Source organism: Sarcophilus harrisii, chromosome 3 (assembly GCF_902635505.1).
Source record: "Sarcophilus harrisii chromosome 3, mSarHar1.11, whole genome shotgun sequence".
Taxonomy (NCBI): Eukaryota; Metazoa; Chordata; class Mammalia; order Dasyuromorphia; family Dasyuridae; genus Sarcophilus; species Sarcophilus harrisii.
Window position 1 is genome coordinate 483129541 of NC_045428.1, and position 27162 is coordinate 483156702.

Consider the following 27162-nt stretch of genomic DNA (forward strand, 5'->3'; position numbering starts at 1 on the left):
GATCTGAATTACTGATCACACCAGTAATACTAGGGTTATATGATCACTGGTCATTTTAACTTGATTCATACATAGTTGAATCAAATTAAAATGACTAGTGATCATTTTAACATGAAACATGAATGAAACATAGCCCATAAACTCAATACTGTTATCTTAATGCAGTCTAATAATTATTTTATAAAATAGATTATAACAATTACATATTTGTATATCTTAACTGCCTTGTTATACTCTAGGAAATTTAAGGATGCATACCCCAAATGTTAATAGATACTTCAAACATCCACGAAGTTACTAAGTTTTATGGGCTTTGAATAAAATATTAAGTAACCAAAATGAAAAACAAATCACAAAATACCCAGATAATGAAGTCTTATTTTCTTGTAGAAATTCTCTTTTCTCAGGAGCAAAGCTTGGATTTTCTTCCTGTGATTGTTCTCTCATGTTTTTTGAAATTTCTTGAATAACAGCAGTACTACTAGTAGATTTAAAGAACTTTTTATCTGAATTTTGCTTCTCTCCTCCTCTCCTTTCATGGCTCCATGAGAACGAAATTTTATCAGTGCTTTCATCAGGTTTTAGAAAACTATGACTCAAAGAGTTTTGACCTAACAATGCTGAGGAACTAGGTGATTCAGAATTTCTGCTAGGAAGTGATAATTCATCATCTTCAGAAGGTCTCAAAAATTTATGTTTGAAATGTCCAAGTAAAGAAAAATCTTGCTTTTCCCTTGAATCATAATTTTTTCTCAGGTGAAATGATTCATTTCTATCTGGTTCTAGAAATTGTGATCTATTGTCTCTCTCATCTCCTCTAGATTTATTTTTACTAGATACTTGATCACTTGTCATATTTACTTTGCTATAACTGCCACTTGAAAATTCATTACACGTGTCCCTATTGGTATCATGTTTCTCCAAATTATATTTTTTGCTTTCTTGAAAACTCTGTTCTTTATCTGAGTATCTTGTTTTTCTCCACCGTTCTTTTCCATAGTTGTCACTTTTTGATGCTGTTTTCTTAGCTTCTTCTAATCTCAACTGAAATGCCTCCATTGACTACAAAAAAAAAAAAAAAAAAAAAAAAAAAACAAGGAAATATGCATTTTTAAAGTGTTTTTAAGTTAAACTTTGAAATAATTTTAGCCTACTTGTCTCTAAGGTTTATATCATGAACTCATTTTATACACTAATAATTCTGAATACAGATGTTTTCACCAGCAAATAAATTCCAGATTTAAAAGAAAGTTTCAATCAAAAGTGTTTACAGCAGACAATAAGTCTTTACAAAAGTAAAAGAACTTTTTAATTTCCTTTCATTTAAAAAAAAATCCTCCTAAAAGAGATACTTACCCCATATCTCTCTGCTACAACATCCTCAAAATTTCGATTTTGTTTCTCAGCTTGTTCTTTCATTCTTTGGTAGGACTTTTTAAGCCAGCTTAATCCACCATCTTCTACCACTGAAAATAGAGAGCAAAAATAATAATAATACTAATACATTTGGTACTGTATTTTAATGTGGTTAAAATTATTACTTCTATAATCTATAAAATTTTCAAAAAGATAGTTTATTGAGAACACTTGAACAATTGTTACATCTTTATTTTTCTTTTCTAAAGAAAAAAAATATACATAATGCAATATACAAAATGTCAAAAGAATGTAATTAAAGTCTCTATATTTAGCTCACTAGGTGAACTTATAGCAATCTATATTGCACTTTATAACAAGAAGGATGATTTCTGAAAAACCTAGAAAGACTTACATGAACTGATGATGCAAAGTAAAATGAGTGGAACCAGAAGAATGTTATACACAATAATAGAAATATTGTCCAATGAAGAATTATAAATGACTCAGCTACTCTCAGTAATACAATGAATAATCCAAGACAATTCCAAAGGCTTCGTGATCGAATACAATACCCATCCCCAGAAAAAGAACTGATATTGTCTGAATAGAGACTGAGACATGCTATCTATCTTTCTTTTTGTTTGAATCTCCCTGTATATACAAAATGACTAATATGGAAATTTGACAGATCACACATGTGTAACATATTGAAGAAAGAAAGCATACAATCTGTAACTTAAAACTTTTTTTAAAAAAGTAAAACAATTGTTTTAACATGTAAATAGGGGGAAATAAGATATTATATTTAAAAAAATTTTTTTAAAGTTTGGCTTGAGTAAAGATTGCTGTATAATACCTGAAAAAAACTAAACTGGAGACAGATTGGAAAAGCTTTAAACACCAAACAAAGGAGTTTGTATTTAATGCTATAAAGAATAAATTGGGGCTAGATATATATTTCTTGGAGTGGATGAATGAAATGGTATATAGAGAAAAAGAGAAAAGGACCCAGGAAACAGTCCTTTGGGACAACAATTAGTGGGAACGATCTGGACAAAGATCCAGCTAAGCAGACTAAAATAAAGTAGTTAGATGATAGCAAAAGTAAAATAGAGTTATATCTCAGAATATAGAAGAGAGTAACAAAGAGAAGAAGATGATCAACAAAACCAAAAAAAAAAGTCTGCATACAGGTGAAGAAGGATTAGGATTAAGAAAAGACCACTAAATTTGGCAATTAAAAGATCACTGGTAAATGGAGAGAGCAGTTTCAATTGAATAATGAAGTCAAAAGTCAGACTCTAAAGAGTTAAGAAAGGAAAAGAGAAGAAAAGTAGAGGTAATTATTGTACTTAGCCTTCTCAAGAAGTTTAGTCATTAAAGAAAAAGAATTTTGGGGAATTGATAGATTAAGAGAGGATATTGTGAGGATGGTGTAAACATGAGCACATTTATAGATAGCAAGGAAGCAGTGAATAGACATAGAAAGATAGAAGATAAGTAAAGGTATGAGAAGAAGGGGATAACAAAGATAATAATCTGCCAGAGAAGAAAAGAAAGAATGGGATCACTTGGGCACATAAAGTGATTTGCCTTCACAAGAAGGAATACTTCTTCTTTGTGAGTATTTAAAAGAGAAATCAAGATTTGAGGACACTTAAGTGCTGCAAGATAAGGAGGAAGGGAAATAGGTGGTGGTGGTGTTTTGTTTTGTTTTTTTCAGTGAAACAAAGAATAAGGTTCTCACCAGAAAACAGAGGGAAAGGGAGCCAAACTGCTGATAAATAAACTCCCTCCACATTTTTAGACAGTTTTCATGAATTATTATAGCAAAAAGAAGAAAACAAATCCAACAATTAAGTCTCCAACTTCAGCAATAAATTTCTATGATACACATTTCCATCATCAGATCCATAAATCCTGTAAGAGTATGTGTTCCACTGACATAGCCCTAGAAAACTCAGGGTCATGAGGAGACACTGGAATAGATTTAAAAAACATATCAGTAACCAATATACAGATACAAATTATAGACTGTAAGTAAAAAACTATTACTTTAAAAAATTTTGCCTATATGGAAAATAAACAATCATCAAATCACTTAATATGTAAAGCGATTTGCAAACCTTAAGGCACTATATAAATGCTAGATATTTTTCCTAATAATCATGCAAATCCATTACTAATAAACATTTTCAAACCAATTCCATCACCATAAAAGCAATTCTATTTTTTATATGTTAATTATATAACTTAATGATTATATACTTTATTCTCAAATAGTGTGTTCATCCCATAATTAGAAATAATAGTAATTATATGTTTGTAAGTAAGATTATCAAAATTTACCTTTAATTCTTTAATATTAGAAGAGAGTAAACAAGGGAAATGGGGTGGGGAAACAAAGTGATTCTTAGCAGTTATTGCCAGTATACTAAAAATTATTTAATAATGAAGAGAAAGAAATCACACTACAAAAAAAGCAAAAGAAATATTAATGGGTCAAGATGATTTATCAACAGCATTCTCCACCAACTACAATGTAATAAAAATTTTTACAAAGAGAATGGAAGAAAATTAGGTATTATTTTTATTAGGATTTCAAAGAATTACTAAACTGTGATACAAAAAAACTAATTTTATATGTAGTACAAGAAATAATGCTGTGTAGTTAAGGATTAATTTCCTAAATCTTTCCAAATAATTGTTTACACATACATTTAATTATCTTTCAAATAACTAAAAGATCAAATTTATTATCTCTATGAATATGATGTCTTCCCCCTCTCTAATTCCAGTCCCTTATTACCAACTGTCTCCAATCTACCTACACCTGTATGCCCCATCAGCACTTCAAACTCAGCATATCCCCCAAAAAATAAAAAATAAATCTCATACCACAACCATTACACCAAAAATAAAGCCCATTTCTATTGGGCTTTGGGTTCCACTGAAGAACCTTCAGTTCTGCAGGTTCAAAAAACATTAATGACATGTTTGACTTCCCATTCCCTGATCCCCACATCTAATCAATTACCAGGTTTTAATAATTCTACCTTTACAACATGTTTTGCACTTCTCTATACAGACTCTAACATAATTCAACACTTTTATCACCTTTTGCCTGGAATACTGCAATATCTTCTTCTTCTTCTTCTTTTTTTTTTTTTTTTAATAGTAGCTTTTTATTGACAGAATCCATGCCAGGGTAATTTTTTTACAACATTATCCCTTGCACTCACTTCTGTCCCGATTTTTCCCTTCCACCCTCCACCCCCTCCCCTAGATGGCAAGCAGTCCTATATATGTTGAATATGTCCTAGATACAATGTATGTGTGCAGATCCAAACAGTTTTCTTGTTGCACAGGGAGAATTGGATTCAGAAGGTAGAAATAACCCGGGAAGAAAAACAAAAATGCCAACAGTTTACATTCATTTCCCAGTGTTTTTTCTTTGGGTGTAGCTGCTTCTGTCCATCATTGATCAATTGAAACTGAATTGGGTCTCTTTGTCAAAGAAATCCACTTCCATCAGATTACATCTTCATACAATATCGCTGTTTATATAATGATCTCTTGGTTCTGCTCATTTCACTTACCATCAGTTCATGTAATTCTCTCCAAGCTTCTCTGTATTCATCTTGCTGGTCAATTTCTTACATAACAATAATATTCCATAACATTCATATACCACAATTTACCCAACCATTCTCCAATTGATGGGCATCCACTCAGTTTCCAGCTTCTAGCCACTACAAACAGGGCTGCCACAAACATTTTGGCACATACTGGTCCCTTTCCCTTCTTTAGTATCTCCTTGGGGTATAAGCCCAGTAGAAACACTGCTGGATCAAAGGGTATGCACAGTTTGATAACTTTTTGGGCATAATTCCAGATTGCTCTCCAGAATGGTTGGATTCATTCACAGCTCCACTGTGTCCCAGTTTTCCCACATCCCCTCCAACAATCATTATTTTTTCCTGTCATCTTAGCCAATCTGACAGGTGTGTAGTGGTATCTCAGAGTTGTCTTAATTTGCATTTCTCTGATTAATAATGATTTGGAACACTCTTTCATATGAGTGGTAATGATTTCAATTACATCATCTGAAAATTGTCTGTTCATATCCTTTGACCATTTATCAATTGGAGAATGGCTTGGTTTCTTATAAATTAGAGTCAGTTCTCTATATATTTTGGAAATGAGGCCTTTATCAGAACCTTTAACTGTGAAGATGTTTTCCCAGTTTGTTGCTTCCCTTCTAATCTTGTTTACATTAGTTTTGTTTGTACAGAAGCTTTTTAATTTGATGTAATCAAAATTTTCTATTTTGTGATCAATAATGGTCTCTAGTTCGTCTTTAGTCACAAATTTCTTCCTCTTCCACAAGTCTGAGAGAGAAACTATCCTATGTTCCTCCAATTTGTTTATAATCTCGTTCTTTATGTCTAAATCATGGACTCATTTTGATCTTATCTTGGTATATGGTGTTAAGTGTGGGTCCATGCCTAATTTCTGCCATACTAATTTCCAGTTATCCCCGCAGTTTTTGTCAAATAATGAATTCTTATCCCAAAAGTTAGGATCTTTGGGTTTGTCAAACACTATATTGCTATAGTTGACTATTCTGTCTTGTAAACCTAACCTGTTCCACTGATCAATTAATCTATTTCTTAGCCAATACCAAATGGTTTTGGTGACTGCTGCTTTATAATATAGTTTTAGATCAGGTACAGCTATGCCACCTTCATTTGATTTTTTTTTTCATTAATTCTTTTGAGATTCTTGACCTTTTATTATTCCATATGAATTTTGTTGTTATTTTTTCTAGATCATTAAGTGCAATATCTTCTTAATCAGTCTCTATACTTCCAGTCTTTCCTTTTCTTTAATCATACTCCACACACTTGCCAAAGTGATGGTCCTAAAATATATCTGACCATGAACTCCCCTACTCAAAAGCATTAATTACATTCTCTTGGCTGTAGGATAAGATATAAAATCTCCATTTATCACTTAGAGTAGAAGAATTTACAATAGAGCTTCCATATAACTTTGTTTTTATCCTACTCTTCCCCTTCACACTCTATAATCCAGTCAAACAGATCTATTATCCATTCAACAGACACATCATTTTAACTCCTGACTCCATGTTTTCCACAAGCTGTTCCCCATTACTGGAATGAAGTTTTTCCTCACTCTTATCTCACAGCATACCAAATTTCCTTGAAAACAAATAAGATGCTACTTCATTTCTTAATCACCTCAGTTTTGACTCTTGTCAAACTCTTATAATTACTTCTTTTACTTTGTACTTCTTGTGGATCTATTGTATTCTACTAGAATAAGGGGAAGAACTTTCATTTTTGAATTGGTATCAACAGAATCCAATATAAGGCTTTGCCTGTGATCTGCATGTTGGAGATATTTAGGTGGCATGGTGAATGGAGTATAGGACTTAGGAATTAGGAAGACCTGATTTCAAATCCTATCTCCTACATTACAAGCTACATGACCCTATGAAAGCCATTTAATCTCTCTTAATGTTTCCTGAACAATAAATTTATAAGATAGTAACAGAACCTTCTCTGAAAGGTTGTTGTGAGGATCAAATAAAATAATCTATCTAAATCACTTCGCAAACTTTAAAGCATTACATAAACGCAACTATTGTCACAGTCAATTAATAAGTGTTTGCTTAATTGAGTTTAACAGAATTAAATTGGCACACATATCCTAAATTAAAGGAAAATTTAACAAGAAAAATTGTTTTTGAACATTTTTAAAGTCATTATATAACTCATAAATTTTGAATCTATTGCTACAATATTAAGTACTATGATATATTTGTATTTCCAGCCTTTGTTCCTATTTTTCTTTAATCTTGTAGATTAATCAATATTGTATCTGCATAAAGAAAGTCTATATACTTTTCACAAAAGTTTACATTATATTTATGACTGACTGAATTTTTACTATTATTTACCACCTACCACCTCTTCTTACCATTTTTATTACATAGACTCCTGCATGAATTCATGAATATCCAAGAATTGTTAACCCTGGATTTGAAGGCCATCCTAGCAATATACAAGTACCTACCAAAATGTATATACTAAGGAAATTTCTGTTTTTTGAGATCCAAAAGGCTTAACAAATGATTGTTCACAGTTTGATGAATTTTTAGCCGCAACAAGAAGACCATCAATGCAAACAATACTCAAACCAACAAAATCAAAGAACTACAGAACACAATACATCAATACAGTGTAACAACTCAATATACTATTTAACTTCAAACAGGTTCTCACTGTGTTTTTCTAAACCACAGTATACAGAAGCAGGATCAAGATGATAGCATGAAAGGAACCATTTTTTTTTTTTTTCTGGTTTGTCTAGCACACTTCTTCTACAACAAATCTAGAAAGTATACAAAATTGGTAAAACTAAGTTTTTGTTGCTTTTTTTAAATTTGGTGGAATAGTTTATTTTCTCCTCTTATAAATATAATGTCATAAAGGATTGACAGATTTCACCATTAATTCCCTATCTACGTCTGGTTTTTTTATAGACTCTAGGTGTTATATCGCATCATCAAGGATGATCTATCGCATCGCATTTATCAAGGATAGATAGATAGACAGACAGACAGAAATGCAAAATAAGATTTAAGGGTAAAGCTGAAAAAATTAACTAATAATTACACCTGTAAATTATCAACAACTAGCAAGGAGAGAAAAATTCTAATTAAAACAATTACAGTCTGCATAAAATGATTGGGAGCCTATGCTCACCAAGATATATAGAAAAATTATATGAACACAGTTGCAAAACATACAAAGACAATTATATATTTTTATTTAGTTAAGTGGAGAAATATCAATTGTTCATGGATAGGCCAAGCCAATATGATAAAGTATTACTAACAATATTACCTAAATTAATGTATTCAATGGTGTATAAATCAAAATTCCAAAGAATAACTCCAGAGAACTAGAAAAAAATTTGAAAAATTTATCTAAAGCTAATAATTACATTAATAGCTAACATTAATATAGTGCAGGGGTCCTCAAACTTTTTAAATAGGGGGCCAGTTCACTGTCCCTCAGATTGTTGGAGAGCCGGTCTATAGTTAAAACAAAAACTTTGTTTTGTGGGCCTTTAAATAAAGAAACTTCATAGCCCTGGGTGAGGGGGTTAATCATCCTCAGCTGCCGCATCTGGCCCGCGGACCGTAGTTTGAGGATCCCTGATATATTGTTTACTATGTGCAAGGCACTGTGAAAATTTGATCCTCACAACAATTCTGGCATATAGGTGCTATTATATCCTTGCTTTACAAATGAGGAAACTTAAATAAACAGATACAAAATAACTTGCTCAATGTCACACAGCTTATTTAATATCTGAAGCCATGTTTTAATTCAGGTCTTCCTGACTCCAGATCTGGCATTCTATTCATTGTATCATCAGCTTTTCTCCAAAAGGTCAAGAAAATGGGGAAAAATCAATGAAAAAATTAGGAAAAGAAGTTATATCTAGCAATCTCAAACTATGCTATAAAGCTGTAATCACCAAAACAATTTGATACTAGATAAATAAATGTTGAGCAATGAAAGAGATTAAGCACACAATATAATTGAAGCAAGCACAGTAACAAAGTTGTTATTTTGTTTTTTAATAAACCCAAAGACCCCAGCTATTAGGACAAAATGTTCTAAATTATTAATAATAAGATAAAGACACATTTAAACAATTCTGAAGTAATTCTGAGGTATACTTTACGGCCATCAGCTTAGCTAAGAGAACTGGTAGAACTATGAACCTTCTGGAAAGCAATTTGAAAGGGAGAAAATCTGGAACATAAAACAAAATTGAGGGTTGGTTTGTTTTGTTTTGTTTTGTTTTAGTAGTTAGCTTATTTGAAAATTTTCATGGAAGCAAGAATTGGGGATAAAAATCAACTTGTTATGAATGAATGCAATATAATGTTATTGTGCTACTAACAAATTATTGATATGGAACAGCATTACAAAACTTTAGTATGAGCTAATGCAAACTGAAAAACTATGGCTAGAAGAGGGGAAGAAATATATACAATGATTATAACAATGTAAAGGAAAAGAACAATAAAATCAAAACTGAATGCTACAAAATGATCATAACCTACTTGACCCCAAAGAAAAGATATGAAAAGACATCTCCCCTCTTCTTTGCAGAAAATGGGAGACTACTATAAATGAAGAACACTGCATATAATAATAGACTTTTTAGATGTTTCTGATTAGTCTCACTGATCTATTTTTTTTTTAATTCTCTCAAAAATAACAGAGAAAGACTAGGAAATATGTAAGGTAAAAACAAAAATTATCAATAAAATTATGTCATAAAATAATGGAATAAGTGGGAAATATAGTTGCTTTAAAACAGAAGCCTCATGCTTTCCAAATATAACTTGTTTAATTTTTTTTTTTTCAAGAAAAAGCAAGTTACAAGAAAATAAGATTTCCATTCAAGGTCCTTGTGATAATGATAACTGATGATGAGGAGAAAGTGGAGCAGCTAAATGGCTCAATGGATAAGACTTCACCAAAGATTAAATTCAGGAAGACCCGATTTCAAATGTAGCCTCAGATATTTCTAGCTATGTGACATTGGACAAGTCTGTCTGTCTCAGTTTTCTCATCTGTAAAATGAGCTACAGAAGGAAATGACAAACTACTTCAGTGTCTTTGCCAAGAAAACCACAAATGGGGTCATGAAGAGTTGGACACAACTAATCCGATTGAACAACAATAACAAAATATGCCAAATATTGTGTTAAGTGCTACACATTTTATCTCATTTGATTCTCACAATAACCTTGAAAGGGAGGTGCTATTATTATTCTCATTTTACAATAGGAGAAATGGGGTAAACAGATGTCAAATGACTTGCTCAAGGTCATACATTTACTAAATATCAATAATCATATTTGAACTCAGAGCTTCCTGATACAGGTTCAACAATCTATCATCTGAACTACCTTGCCTCTACAGAGGTCTACTATCCTCAGTTCAAATCATGTTTCACACAGGTGAAAAGTACTCCCATAATGAAGACTGAAAAGAATTAAAACAGAAATATGAACTCTCATCTATGACCTTCATCAAAACTAATAATCAAATAAATTATTTCAAATTCCAAAAGAAGAGTTTTGTCTTGCAAAAGGTTCCAGTTAACAAATTTGGACAAAAATAATGAGGCTTTAGTGTCTCTCACTTTTACTTATACCTTTTCTATTTTTTAAAGAAATAGTATTTTATTCAGAAACTCCAGAAAAGAACATTTCTCCCACTGCCCTTGTAGATTCATATCATGTCATGATTACAAATATTAACTTCTAATTTACCATGCATCTCCTAATATGATGTAAGGCACTATGGATAAAAATGGGTAAAATCTATAAATGTTAATTCAATAATAATATTATTATAATTGAAAAGTTTTAATTTATAACAGTGAAACCTATAAATATAGGTACAATATATGCTAAACATCAAATTCTCTTAACTAAAATAAAAATGAGAATGCAAATAACAGAAAACTTAACAAATATACTTCCTCAGATATTTTAAAACTGTAATTTTTGTTATAAAATTGAAGCATTCAAAAAGGTAATATATTTATAAGCTTCCTCTTCATCTGATTCAAAACATGAAATCAACCAATAATTATATATTAAATGCTTTGGGGCACTATAATTTGTGTTACAGATACAAAAGACAACAAAAATACAGTCCCTGCTCCCAAAGAACTTGCATTTTTACAGAGAAAATATCACACACAATATAGATATGTAAAAAATGCATAACATGAAGATATAAAAGTAGGGTAGAGTTAAGGGTAAAGGAACCAATAGCTTTGATAAATAATAAATCTGTAGAGACTTTAAATGCATAAAAATAAGCATTAGCTAGCATACTAATAATAAAAAAAATTATCTTAGTAACAGTTTATAGAATGCTCCAAAAAGAATATAATTTTTCAATGTTTTTGCTATTTATCATAAATATAAACACAAGGTGTTACTACTAGTAATTCATAGATGGTCCAAATAAAAACATATATAAATTCTAAATATGACAATAAATTTACTATATCTTCTAGAACTACTCTCTTTCCCTCTTCTATTCCCACTGCCATCATCCTTATATTCAAGTCAGTATTACCATCTTCCTACATCCACTCTCTTCCTTTTTCAACCAATTCTTCATAATGATATAATTTTCTTTATGCACTGATGTTCTTAATCCTTTATTTTTTGTTAAAAAATTTTTTCTCAATAGTATATTATTTTTCCAAATAAATGTAAAGAGAGCTTTCAACATTTATTTTTATAAGATTCTGTGTTCCAATTTTTTTTTCTCCCTCTCTCCTCTGCCTTTCCCCTCTCAAAGGCAACAAGCAATCTGATAAGCTCTTATTTGATATCAACTTCTACTTAGAGGCTTCCCTGACTGCCTATCCCCCATATTTAGATCTATGATCCCTCTTACTATTCTTCAACTTATGTATTTTTCATGTATTATTGTATATAACGGCTATATATGTATTCTTCAACATCAATTAAGGAAAAAGCATTTATTACATTTACTATATGCCTAAAGCTGTGTTAAATGACAGGGGGTAAAAAAACAAAAAAACAAAAATGAAGCAGTCCTTGTTCTCAAGCTTATTTATCAGAGAAGTCATGTATATATATAAAGATAAACAGAATAAAGTAGTTTAGGGAAAGAGAAGACTAGTAGTTCTAAGGAATAGCAGACCCAGCTTCATGTAAAAAGAATATTTGAGTAGTCTTACAAGGTAATGAAGGAGTGCATACCAGGAATGAGGGACAGTTATTACTAAGTCCCAGAGTGAGGAGAGAGTGTTGCTCATGAAAAATATCAATGAAGCCCAAGTGGCTGTTCTGTAAAGTGCCAGAAATGCTGTACTGCATAAGGAAGCTGAAAAGTTAAAGTGAAGCCAGATTATAAATGTCTTTAAAGCCAAATTGAGTTGATATTTTATCCCAGGGGCAACAGGGATTTACTGGAGTTTACTACGAAATGAAGTGACAGTCAGACCTGGATTTAGTAAAATCACTTATGCAAATTGTGGAGGATTAGTGTTGGGAGAGACAATGCATAGAATGAGATCACTGCAATATTTTAGGTGGTGGCAATGTGAATAGTTAGAAAGGGATAGAGACAAGAGATATTGTGAAAACAAAAAGTAATATCTGGCAACTAATTACATATGAGGGCTAAACAGAAGAGTATAAGACCAAGTTTGTAAACATGAGTGACTGGGAAAGATGTCCTCAAGAGAAATAAGAGAAATTTAGAAGACAGATGGGTTTGGATAAAAAGAAAATCAATTCTGTTTTAAATATGTTCAGTCTGAGATGCCTATGAGACAACTAGTATAAAAATCAAGTACGCATTTGGTAATGAGGAAATGATGCTCAAGAGTGAGATTAGTCTGGGAAGGGGAGGTTGGGGGATGATCCAAATAGATCTGTTACTCATTCTGCTAGCACCTGAAATCCAAGGGGCTAAGGGCCCATTATGTCTCATAGCTGTAGTCATCTAGACTATGGATAGGCTGAATGAACTATGGATAAATTATTTGGCAAATCTTACACAAATCAGGTCAGAAAGACCTGAAGGATTCTTTTTATTTTTTTATTCTCATGGGACTATTGTTGTCTTTGACCTCAGCATGACCTTGTACACCTGGACCTGAAAAGCTATACCTGGCAATGTTGAACTTCCCCTTAATAAAGGGAAGTGTTTGGGTTTTTTTGTTGTGGGTTTTGGAGAAAGCAAGTGAAAGAAGCAGAAGAGAAATGACTCCCTTTTTTCCAAATTCTGACTCTGTACTAAGTGAAAACAGGTACCTGGAATATATGATAATTAAACCATAGGGGAGCAATTAAATCCTTACCAAATCATAAGTTCCATAAGATCAGGGACCCTATCTTTTCTAAACTCAGTAAAACCTAGAACATTAGTACAGAATTCTAAACACAACAGTCACTTAATGTTTGCTGAATTGATTTGAAAATGGAAAAATAAATGACGCTAATTCAGAATGTGGCACAGGTTACAAGAGCAATAATGTTCACACAGTCAGTAGAAAAACTTGAAATGTTAATTTCCCAAATCTTAAATTGGGGCTTTTACTCTATCTAAACTTCATAATGTTATCTACTGTTTTTAAAAACAAAACCAAGTTATTCTGAGAGGAATAAAAAGGAACCTAAAAGAGATTTACTTTTTTACCTTTAGCAACTGGTGATGGATTAATATCTTCTGGTGGTAGGCCTGTTCCACCATCTTTCCAATAAGGATTCAGCTCTCTTTCAGAAAGTCTAGACTACAATACACAACATTTTCAAGAGTCAGAATACAAAAAGTGCACAGACTGTTTTTGTGTTATAAATACCTGATACATTATGACTATACTAATTATGATACAAATTGTTATTTAGGGGTGTGTGTGCAGATTTGTTTCCCTTTTCAGAAAGTTATATTTAAATAAGGATGCCTTTCAAAACACTAACAATTCTAAAAAATATTAAGCAGTTGGCATAAATTTCCTTTCTACAAAAGTCTGTCACTTACACACAGAATTACTTTTATGAAGAATAATTACATACTCATTTTAATTTGAGTTCTAGTCACTACAAAAATAAGGAGCTTGGGAAAATCATTTAACTTCTGTTCAGTCATTTCAGCTGTATCAAACTCTTCATGGCTCCTTTTAGGGTTTTTCTAGCAATGCTACAGGAATGTTTTGCCATTTCCTTCTCCAATTCATTTTACAGATAAGGAAACCAAGATAAGAGTTAAGTGACTTATCCAGAGCCACAAAGTTAATAAGTATTTGGGGCCAGATTTAAACTCAGGTTGGCCAGACTCTAGGCCTAGCACTCTATCCCACTGTACCATCTAGCTGTCCCTTAACTACTCTATGCCTTAAAAACTCAATTAGATTAGAAAATCTTGCAGGTTTTTTCAGCTTTATAATTCTGTTTTCTTAGTAAATATATACTAAAGATTGATAATATACTGTAATGATTTTATTGCTTTCCATGTAACAAAATATTAAATGTTTTCTTTGACAGAATGACTTATTTTAGTCACTTTAAAATTTTTTTATTTTAATAGTATATTTTTCCAAAACAAGTAAAAAGGGTTTTCAATATTCATTTGTATAAAATTTTGAGTTCCAATTATTTTTCCTCCCTCCATTTTTTATCTCCTCCCTCCCTAAGACAGCATGCAAACTGATATAGGTTATACATATATAAGTAATTTTTAACATTTTCCATATGAGACATATTGGGAAAGAAAAATCATAACAAAAGGGAAAAATTACCAAAAAACAACAACAAAACAACAAAAAAGGTGAAAATAATATACTTCAATCCACATTTAGTTTTCATAATTCTCTCCCTGAATATGGATGGTATCTTCCATCTAAAGTCTATTGGAATTGTTTTGGTACACTGTATTGCTGAGAAGAGCTAAATAACTTATGTTTTATATGAAAAGAAACACTAATGCATTTTAAATCAGCATTAAAGCATCAGTGAGATATAAATAAAGTTCTACTTCAATAGCTATATGGATTTAAACAAAAATTTCAAGAACAGGGGTTCATAATCTGAGAATGGAAAAATAGTATGGATAAATTTCAGAGGGTTCTATGAACTGTAATGAGAAAAAAAAATTACAATTTTATTTTCAATAACCTCTAACTGAAATTTTAGTGTTTCCTTCAATTATTAATTTAAGCACCTATTGTTCTGAGAAATCTAAATGCTTTACCAGACTGTCAAAAGAATTTAGAACACAGAGCATAGTAAGAACTCTTGATAGTGAGAAAGAATTACATGGATTCAGTCAGAAGAGATACTAGAAGCTATTTATTTAGTACAAGTAAAAACTTAACAAAAATCCTCTTTACAATATACGAGACAAGTTCTTTTGATTGCTGGTATAGGATTCCAGGCCTATGGTCTTTTATTGTGGCTCCTGATGAGTTCTGTACAATTTTAACTGTAGCTCTAGCGTATTTGAATTTTTTTTCTTGTTTTTTGAAAGATTTTCTCTTTGATCTGTGGGGTTCAAAATTAATATTCCTTTGTGTTTTCCACAAAGGATTTCTTTGAGGGGGTGATGGGTAGATTTTTTTCTTTTTCTATTTTCCTCACATGTTCAGTAACCTCTAATTCCAGAATAATTTTCTTGGGATTACTTCTTGTAATTATATCTCTATATTTTCATTCTTTATATTCTGTTTTGTCATTTCTTGATCTCTTTGTATAGCTTTACTGGCTCCTAATTTTCACAAAGTTATTTGCATCTTTGAGACTGCATTTTCTTTTCTAGTTGACTAACTTTTTTTCATAATCTTGTTTTTTCTTGGTTTCTTTTTTTTTTTTTTTTTAGTTTTTTAGTTTTTCTTCAATGTTTCTTGTTTGATTTTTAAATTCTTTTTTGAGTGCTTTCATAAATTCTCCCTGTCATAAAATGGACAGGGAACCATTTAATGTTACTCTTTGGAGTAGAAGAAGCTTTTTGTTACTTCAGTGTCTTCTTCTGAGGATGAACCCTGATCTTCTCTTTCCCATAGTAAGTTTCTATGGTTGTCTTTTTTCTTCTTTGCCAGTTCTTTTTTTTTTTTTAAAGCGAAGTATTAATGTAAGCATCTCTAGGGGAATGATGCCTCTAGCTTCACTTCAGCTATTCCCTCTGACCTTGGATCCCAAACAAGAGCTCTCCCTTCCTGCAAGTGCCCACAGTCAGCAATGTTCCTGCCCCATTGCTTTTACATTCATTAAGTATGCTGGTTCTTTCTCATACAGGACCTTGTCTCTGCAGCACAGTTGGGCTTGGTGTTCCTCATCAGTCAAGGTTATCTCAGTCATCCCAGACTCAGACCTCCAATTCCATACACAGTCCAAGAGGAGATAGTTTCCTTGGCTCCTGCTGAGGTTCCAGACAAACCCGGATAACCCCAGGGTTCCCCATTTGTTGTTTCCATGGAGCTGGGCTGGAGGTGTTTGCACTTCACACAGATTAATCCCTGTGTTGTACCTGGAGAACCCCTGTTCTGTCCAAGTCTTCTTGATTTTTCATCAATCTATGTTCATCTTTGGATGCAAATTTGTTTTGTTTGTAGGGGAAACGTGGAGAGTTTGAAATTTACTGATCTACTCTGCCATCTTCCTAGAATTAAATCCAGGTCAGAATTCAAGCTAAAAAAGTTTTTCTGTGATTTTCCAGATGCTCTTGTTTGTGAATGAAATCCTCTGGCCCCTTAACCTTTCCAGTTTCCTTACACTTCACTCATTTCCATGTACTTTACAATCCAGCTTCAATGCTTTTCCTGATACATTACTCTCTATATACTGACTCCTTATTTTTCACCAGCTAACCTTCAAGCCAGAAATTCTCTCCCTCCTTAACTCTGCCTCCTGGCTTCTTTGGCTTCTTTAAGTATTAGCAAAAATCCAATTTCTGTAAGAAAGGTTTGTTGGTAGCCCTTACTACTATCCAAGAATATCTCCAATTTATCCTGTATAAAGGATATTTATTTGTATTAGGATATTGTTTGTATTAGTTGTTTGCAAGTTCTCTCCTCTTTTGGGAAATCAGTTCCTTGAAGTCAGAGACTGATTTTGTCTGTATTTTTAGCACTTATACAATGCTTGACACATAATTAGGGTGCTTAATAAATACCTGCTAACTATATTTAAACCATGTCATGTTGATCACATCAATTGCTAGACTACTACAGAACCTCCTAGTAGAAATCTAAAATTCCTAAGATGTTAATTCACACAGGAAAGACCTGGTGAACTAAAAATATCCACTACCTATATTATGGCATTTATCTGAATGGAAAATATTAGAAATTATTGATGATATATATATATATATATATATATATATATGTATATATATACACACACACACACACACACACATATATATATATATATATATATATATATATATATATATATCTGAGACAGAGAATAGATGGGAGATGAGTTAGCCCTACAATTAAATGAGAATGGGGGGAGGGGTAAATTGCCTTTAGGAAATTGAAAATCTCCTAAATAACCCCAAGCTTCACATGGAAACAAAGTCCTCTTTTTTTAACATGAACATCCTACTGGTATTACTTTATGATGATGATGAATGCATGACATGAATAATAAGAAATAACAAAAGCATGATAGAAAATACTAGATAGCACGGTATGAAATAAGTTTCTGAAGAAATTAAAATTTTCTTCATTTCAAAGATGAAAAAACTAGACCCAGAGAAGTTAAGTGACTTGCCCAGGATTTGAATCTAAATTTCTGACTACAAAACCAATGTTATTTCCACACAAGGGAAAGCCTGAGCATGCTTACCGCAAAGTCAAAGGAATGAAAAACTGAAGGGGAGCAAAAATGACAAAAAAAATTACTGAAACAAGATCCCAGAAGAGTTAAGTGGAAACAGAATCAAAGACAGAAGAAAAAAAGTCTTGGCAAGGAAAAAGATCTATTATATCCAACAAGACTAGAAAGAAGGTTGAGAACATGGAGGAAAACAAAGGATAGTAAGAGACCACAGGGATGACAATTTGCATATTAGAAACAATGAAAGAAGAGAAGAAAAAATTCAAAGAAAGAAGATGGTGCTTTTTCGAAATGGCTGATTGTAAACAACAATAACCAAAAAATAATAAACACCAACTAAATTAGGAAGCTGTCATTCGCTTACAAATCCCTAATTATTTATGCTCATAATTTCAAACTCTCCCATTAGCTGCTTGTCTGTGTGTGTGTGTCTCTCTCTCTCTCTCTCTCTCTCTCTCCACACACACACACACACACACACACACACACACACACATATATTATATAAACTTGAATAGAATGTAAGTTCCTTAAGGGTAAGAATTGCTTTTTGTCTTATTGTGCCTATAACACACATATTATAAAAATTTAGTAAATTGTTGAATATAAATGAACTATAAAATGTTGAAGAATACTTAAAATTATTTTATTCCCAAATTCCTCTATTTTGCTCTATTCAAAACAATGGGTATAACAAAATGTTGCTTTTCCTTGAATTCATTTGAACTATGCTTAACTTAGCCATTTTTCTTCAAGTTGAAATATATTCTATTTTTAATTTTCCGTTAAAGATAACTCTAGAAAGGAAACTTTTAATTTTTTGTGTATGTTATAGAACCCTTTGAAAGTCTGGTGAAGCTTTTGGACCTCATCTCAGAATGCTTTAAAAAGCATAAAATACATAGAGCTGCAAATGAAATTATAATGAAATAAAGATCTCATTTTATTCATCTAAGTTCACAGACAACCTAAAATCTATGGAATTCTAGCTCTAGAAAATAGTTACATTATAAAATAAAAATACATTCTTAACACAATAATCTTTTTTAATCTCATAAGTATTCAGGAAATGAGATACCATAGACTTATCAAAGCAACCTAACTTCCTAATGTTTTATTTTAGAAAAATAATGAATTATAATTATCAATAAAAATTAAATTTGTTAAAATTAAATTTATTTTACGGATTTGTGCACAACAGTTTTTTGGAATTAAGGAATCTCAAAAGTAAGCTGATTTTTAGAACTATTTCTATCTACAATTGCAAACTTAAATATAGATTAATCTACTGGCAGAAAGGTATTGTACTAAAGATGAATAATGAAACTACCCTTTCAGATTCAGTCAATGATTAATCTGGTTTTTTTGCAATAATATTTATGTGCCACAAATGAGGGCTTTAGGTAGGGAAAAGGTATGAAGTTGGTGGAGAGGGATTAGAAAGAAAGAAAGAAAGAAAGAAAGAAAGAAAGAAAGAAAGAAAGAAAGAAAGAAAGAAAGAAAGAAAAAAAAAGAAAGAAAATAGCATCATTGAAACATTAAATATACAGAGAAGGGAACAGAAGGAAGTTTAGAAAACATATAAACCAACCCAGTTTCATTACTATCATCATAAATTTGATATATACTTTTAAAAACTTCAAAGAGTTCATAATTTCATATAAAATTCTCTTGTCCATTGTTTACATACTGAAATTCCATGTTTATGCTCATTAAGTTCAGAATAAGGAAGTTTTTAAAAGAGAAAAAAAAAAAAAGATTAAAGAATAATTCCAATGTCCCCATTACCTGCTCAATCGCTTGGGCTTTTTCTTGCTCTGTTTTCTTTGCAATCTGTTTTTCAGCTTTGAGTGATGATGAAGATACAGTTTTAATAGACATAAAATCAAAGGTCATCCATTCATCTCTCTATAAAAAAAGGCAAGCCATTTCAATTCAAATGCTTAGAACTAAATTTCTACAAATTGACTTTTTAGCTGCTTTTTTGCTAATCTCTATGCATAAATTTATTTCCCATGCATGTAAAAGTATTAGAACAATGAATTTTAAAAAAATAGATAAGTCAAGTTTGGTTACTAAAGAGTCACTACATTTAGTACAGGAGCTTAATTTTCAGCTCTCAGTTACCTAATTGGAGAATATCAGATACAGGTAATAAGGGTCCTATTTCTTTCTCCCAAAAAAGATATCTGAAAACCAAGGGAGAAAATTAAAGAGTACCCTCTTTTCCAAAGTATTTGATAGCAACTGTACATCTTCCCCAAATAAGGAAGATTTCAGCAGAAGCAAATACCAGAAACCCACCATATACTGAATAATTATTCAAAAGTTCCAGAATTAATCTTTATCTTGAGAAATTAAATCATATTTTACACTTAAAATTCAAGTTATTATCTTAAGAACACAGATGCTTTACTGAAAATCACACTACTCACCTGACCTATTTGGGAATCTTCTGTTTTGTTTGATTCTTCCTTCTTCACTTTCCAGGCTTTTTCTGTGGCAGTTGCCTGTAATGGAACTGCTTCAACCCATTCATCTTCAGAACTCTAAAAGTGACAAAATGAACAAATAAAATACTCATATGTGTATATTTCAATATTAAATTACAAATTCAGAGTGTGGGGTCACCAGCTCATCATTAAAGGAAGATATCACAGCAAGAGAGTACATTTTCTAAACAAAATATGTGTGGAAAAAAAAATTACACAAACTTAAAAAGAGGCAAAGCCTATTATTGTGTTGCAATCCTACAAAATAAGCAAATTATAGCTCTTTTATTAAGACAGTTATGTCACAAAAGTAAGAAAAAGCAATGAAAAAGGATTCTAACAGTTTAACAAAGGACACTTCAGACAAAGCTCCAATTCTACCTAACCAAGCAGAAAACAAATCATTGTGAATCTATATGTTCAAATGTAACTGGAACTTAAGAAAAGGACAAGTTTAATAAGATATAACAGTTGTGACTAGCTCTATATGTCATTCCCAATACCAAAAATGCTTTGCTAATGATAGCATTGTTACTACCTTCAAAAAGAAAAGAATCTCATACATTTTACAAATTTCAAATGGATCTATTATCATCAATTTAGCTATTGTTTCCAAGGATAGAGGTCACAATCCATTCATATTTAACTATACTGTGAGACTCTTGTCAATCTTGTTTTCTTTTGACATTGCAAAAATAAGAGTTAAGCATTCAGGCTATATATCTTAATCTAACTCTTATGATATATAATCAGTAAATCTTTTTTTCTGTCATACATTTTCCAAATCATTCTCATTCTTCAAAACTCCTGATGAGCAGTCTGTTGTACCCCTCTCCTTCAATGTGATATTTTTTTCAATTGTTTGAAGACTGCTGTCTTCCATGTATTACTACCATGTATCTTTAACATAATATTAGTATTAAATAGATTTTTTTTCTAGGAGGAATTTGGGCTCATCATAATAGCTTAGCAATTTCCCAAATATAATTCAACCTGATCTCCACCTCCAACTTAATTCTGTACTCATTTTATTATCCATTTGCATTGCATATGTTACAAATAATACATATTTATTATATGAAGGAAATCATTAAACTATGCCTACCAAATTCACACAAATTTATGTTATCTCTGAACTGAGTCATAACAAGGTAATCCTTCTATTCCTACTTTAATAATTCCTTATTCATCACAATGACTTCCAAAAATTCTCTTCATTTCCTTTCCCATCCCCCTCAGACTCAGAACCATAACCCATATTTCACCAAAAAAGTTGAAGCCATTCACTAAGAACTACCATTTCCTTCATTTTTCTGATCTGACATTTTTCCGACTTCATCCCCAATCATCTCCTCCTCTATATTTCTTCTTGCCATAGCCAACTTTTATTCATTTACCCTTGGTTTAATCCCCTCCTGTCCCCTAAAAGGGGGATAACTGCTATGACTTATCAAGAGGCTTGACCCTACTCAGCCAAATATACTGCTAAAGAGATATGTCTTATATGGAAATTATACTGGGGTTCTCTATACTCCCCATCTGCTTCCAATGAAATGTAGACTGTTCTTATTTTTGCCTATAAAGGTCTTTCTGGCTTAGGTATTAGTTTTCTTAAGAGTTTTTCTCTCTCCTTATTTATACTTATATTTGAAGAAATCATCACCAAAGACGTTTATTTATTTTTGGTTAAAGAACTTTTCATAGAAATTGCTCCTTGTTCTAGAAACTCACCATTAAGAAGGTATAAAATAACCATTATTTCTTCATAGAGTAGGCATTTGGAAAATTAAATTTCCTAATTTCAACCTAATTTCAAGGAAAACCTAATTTCAAGTTTTAATCACAAAACAGAATTTTTTTTAAGAAGACAAAAGACAAGAAAAAGGTTCAATTTTTATATACTTTTCAAATTCTTGGAAAGAATGTTTCAAATAATGAAAGATAGAAAGTTTCAGCATACCAGACAATTTTTTTTCAACAAGACCAAATATAAAGTTTAAGAGAAAAGAGAAATAAAATTCTAGAGGAAAAAAATGATTTCCACTTTCATTTGTTCTTCTGCTCCTATAGCCTTAAGGAGCTCAGATATAAATCACAGGATTGGGAGACAATTTCCCCCATTATAAAATCAAATCAACAGAAACTACCAGAATTATTAGTGGCAATCTGTCTGAACAATTTTTACTGGTTGGCAAATCTCAGAATTTTCACCTAAACCTAGTATCCTAGTACTTCTTAGTAAATATGTAACAAAAATACCAACGCCAACAAGCAATTCCCACTTGACTGTACAATTAAAAGGAAAAAAAAAAAAAAGCTACCTTGATATCTTAAAACCAGAGGATAAAACAAAAATTGAAAGATCATCTTCTAAAAGAGATCCCAAAATGAAAACTCCCAGGAATATCATGACCAAATTCCAGAAATCTCAAATCAAGGAGAGAATAGTACAAGCAGTCAGAAAAAGGCCATTCAAATACCAATGAGTTATAGTCAGGATCACACAAGATTTAGCAGCTTCCATGAGGCTTGGAATGAAATTCCAGAAGAATTACAACCAAGAATGAGCAAACTAGCAAAACAGAGTATAATCCCTTCAGGGGAAAAAACTCATATACTGAAATAGAGGACTTTCAAACATTGCTGATGAAAAAGACAAGAGTTGAATAGAAAATTTGACATTCAAACATAAAAAAGTATAAAGTTGAAAGAGAAATCATAAGAGATTTAACAAAAATCAAATTGTTTACATTTCTGTATAAAAAGATGATACATGCAAGTCCTAAAATCTTTATCATTATTAAGGCAGTTAGAAGGAGACAACGTAGACAGAGGAACAAGTATATTGGAATGATCTCTCAAAAAAATGAAAAAAAAAAAGATTGAGAAAGAGGAATACACTGGGAAAAGGAGAAAGTGAGAGAAAGAATGGGGGAAATTATCTCACATAAAAGAGGCATTGAAGGAAGAACTTTTACAATGAAGAGGAAATGGGAGCCAGCAACACTTGAACCCCACTCTCATCTAACTTGGTACAAAGAGGGAAAATTTTTTTCACACTCAACTAGGTACAGTAATTTATATTACCCAATAGAGAAATAAAAGAGGAAGAAAAGAAAGGGCAGGGAAAAGAATAGGGGGGGGGGGAAGAAAAGGATAAACAGAAGAAAATATGATGGAAGGAAATACAAATTTAGTAATCATAACTATGAATGAGAGGAAGTCACCAATAAAATTGAACTGATTAGCCAATTGGATTAGAAACCAAAATCCAATGATTTTACAAGAAACATATTTCAAATAAAAAGACATACCCAGAATTAAAATAAGGAACTGGTATAGAATCTATTATGCTTCAGTTGAAGGAAAAAAGGCAGGGGTAGCAATCATGATTGCTGACAAAGCAAGAACCAAAATGGACCTAATTTTTAAAAATCAGGGAAAATATATTTTGAATGGTAATGTAGACAATGAAGTAATGTCAATACTAAACATAAGTACACCAAATGGCAGAGAATCCAAATTCTAGAAACAAAAGTTAAATGAATTACAAGAAGAAATAAATAGTAAAACTATACTAATGGGGAACACAACTTTCCCTCTCAAAACTAGATAACTCTATCTATAAAATGTATAAGAAAGAAGTTAAGGATATGAATAGAATTTTTAAAAATTTAGTTATGATATAGACAGACCTCTGGAGAAAACTGAATAGGAAAACTTTCATAGGAAATGACTATATAGTAGAGCACAAAAACTTCACAAACAAATGCAAAAGCAGAAATATTAATTGCATCTTTTTGCAAACTTAATATAATAAGAATTACATTCAATAAAGGGCCATAGGAGCATAAATTAAAAATTAGCTAGAAACTAAATTGTCTAATCCTAAAGAATGAATGAATTAAAGAAAAAAATCAATTTCATTAAAGAGAATAATAACAATGAGAAAATATATCAAAATTTATTGGATATAGCTAATGCAGCACTCGGGGGAAAATTTTTATCTCTAAAGACTTACATCAATAAATAAGAGATAAGCACAGCTAGGTAATGCAGTAGATAGAGCACCAGCCTTGAAGTCGGGAGGACTTGAATTCAAATTTGGTCTCAAACACTTAACATGTCCTACCTGTGTGACCCTAGGCAAGTCACTTAACCCCAATTGCCTCAGCAAAAAAAAATTAACAATAATGATTAATTAATTAATTGAAAATAAAAGAAACAAATTAATGAATTAAACATGTAACAATAACAAAGAAAAACCTAGAAAAAGAATAAATTAAAAATCTGCAATTAAATACTAAAACAGAAATCCAGAAAAATCAAAGGAGACAATAAAACTGAAAGGAAAAAACCATAGAACTAATAAATAAGACAAGGCAGATATAAGAGGGGAAGAGAATCGGATATGGCAGAGTACCAAAGGGTATATGGATTAACGGGATTAATGGGATGGGGATGAAACAGGAAGAAAAAAGGGGGGAGAATTAGGGAGACATCCTTTGGCAGGGCAGAGAGGAGAGGTTATGTAATAACAAAGCAAGCTAGCTAGTAAAGTAAGAGAGTTAGCAGGTATAGAAAACAGATATACACAAATGTAAAAGCAATAATCAGGAGTAGACTTCATTAAGAACAAAAGAGGGGCAGTAATCATTGATCTCAAAGTCAAAGTTTAAAAAGATTCAAACAAAAGAAAAATCTACATATATCAGTCATATTAATGTTATTTTGGATGTTTGTGTATATGCATATGTGTGTATTATGTGGGTGGGTGTATTATGTGTACACACATACATATGCACATACACATTCACACACATATAGATAAATATATCCGTGCTTAACTGTAGTCTACTTGGAGGAGATAAAGAAGAGGAACAGGGAAAAAAAAAATAAAGGAGAATATAAACAGCAGAAAACAAAAAAAGCCTACAAGGAAGTAAAGAAAAGATGGACAGTTTTAAATACAATATCTTCTAGTATTACATATGCTTTCTTGAAATAGAAATTTATTGTTACATATTTTGAATCCTCTCATGTTCTACTATGTACATGACAATTTTTTTCTTTTTTGACTTTGTATTTAAATTTTAAATAAGTACATTTAAAAATAAATAAGACTAGAAGCTGGTTTTATGAAAAAATATTAATAAAACAGATGTCACTGGTTAATTTGATTTTTTTAAAAAAGAAGAAAACCAAATTAATAGCATCAAGAATGAAAAGGGTGAATTCACCACCAATAAAGATGAAATTAAAGCAATTATTAGGAAGCCCAATTATATCAATAAAATCAACAATCTAGGTGAAATGGATGAATATTTACAGAAAAATAAATATGTCAGGTTAAGAGAAGAGGAAATAGAATTCTTAAGTGTTTTTACAATGATTATATTACAGGCATTTTTTTTCCTTTAAATTACATTAAATATATTTGCTTTAAATGAAAAAGAAAAAAGAAGAAATATGAGAAGATACTATCACTGTTTTACAGAGGTAGATGGTCCATCAACACTGCATCACATATGTTTTCAGACTTATTTTTCAATGTACTGAGCATTTATGCTCGTTTTCCATTTCTGTTTTCTTTTTTTTGTTTCAAAATATTATTTGTTATATGGCTCTATGGGGGGAGGAAATTTTGGTAGCTTTAAAAAAACAAATGATAACAATAAAAATTTTATTTTGAAAAAAGTAAAGGGAGAAAATTTAGAAATCAAAATTTTTAAAAAATGTTAAAATTGTCTTCACATGTCATTGAAAAAATAAAATATTAAATTTTTAACACTGTATTTCTTTTTAATTTATGGAATAAAACAAGCATTTCCATTACACAGTCTAATAAAATTGATTGCATATGAAAATGCAAATCTACTATGTACAATGTGATATTCCTTTTAAATATATACTAAAATTATAATGTAAATTTCTTTTTTCTCCTTTTTTCTTCCTTCCCCCCACTCAAGAGATGGATTGCATTAGACACAGATACACACACACACACACACACACACACACACATGTATATAAATAAAATTATTCCATAAATACTTCAATTTAACAGTTTTTTTCTCTGGATGCAGATAGCATTTTGCTTCATATGTCCTTTAAAGTTAATATGACTATTTGTAATAATCAAGATGACTTGATCACTCAATGTAATTCTTTTTTTTGGTGGGGGGGGACGCGGGGGGGTTGCTGAGGCAATTGGGGTTAAGTGACTTACTAGGGTCACACAGTCAAGAAGTGAGTATCTGAGACCAGATTTGAACTCAGGTCCTCCTGACTTCAGGGCTGGTGCTCTATCCACTTACACCAACTAGATGTCCCACTCAAAGTCATTCTTAAAATAATACTGCTGTTATATACAGTGTTCTCTTGGTTCTGCTCATCTTGTTCTTCACTGTTTTGTGCAAGTTTTTCCATATTTTTCTCAGATATTAAGCTCACCATTTCTTATAGCACAGTAGTATTCCACTGTAATCATATACCACAACCTGTTCAACCACTCCCCAATTAATGAGCATCCCTGCAATCCCTGTCCTGTTGTAGCAAGTTCTTTGGCATAACAAAGAGAGCTGCTATAAATATTTTGGAACATATAGCTTTTTTTCCTTTCTCCCTAATCATCTTAGGAAATAGACTAGTAGAAATACTGCTGGGTCAAAGATATGTAAAGGCAGTCTAATAATTCTTTGGGTATAATTCCAAATTACTTTCCAAAAATTACTTTTCCATTCACTGCTGATGGAACTGTGAATTGATCCAAGGTTGGATCAATTCACAGTTCCATCAGCAGTGAATTAGTGTCCCAATTTTTCTACATCCTCTCCAACATTCATTACTTTCCCCTTC

General features: G+C 31.5%; 1 protein-coding gene across 1 annotated transcript in view; it reads right to left on the reverse strand.

The window, feature by feature from the left end:
• The window catches only part of CWF19L2 (CWF19 like cell cycle control factor 2), a 114530-nt gene that overhangs the window by 72149 nt on the left and 15219 nt on the right, over positions 1-27162 (reverse strand). The window contains exons 4-8 of the mRNA XM_031961091.1: positions 20248-20361; positions 19601-19720; positions 13671-13764; positions 1357-1466; positions 362-1062 (exon numbers count right to left, since the gene is read on the reverse strand). Of these exons, the coding sequence (XP_031816951.1) occupies positions 362-1062; positions 1357-1466; positions 13671-13764; positions 19601-19720; positions 20248-20361 (1139 nt within the window). The remainder of the gene's footprint in view (positions 1-361; positions 1063-1356; positions 1467-13670; positions 13765-19600; positions 19721-20247; positions 20362-27162) is intronic.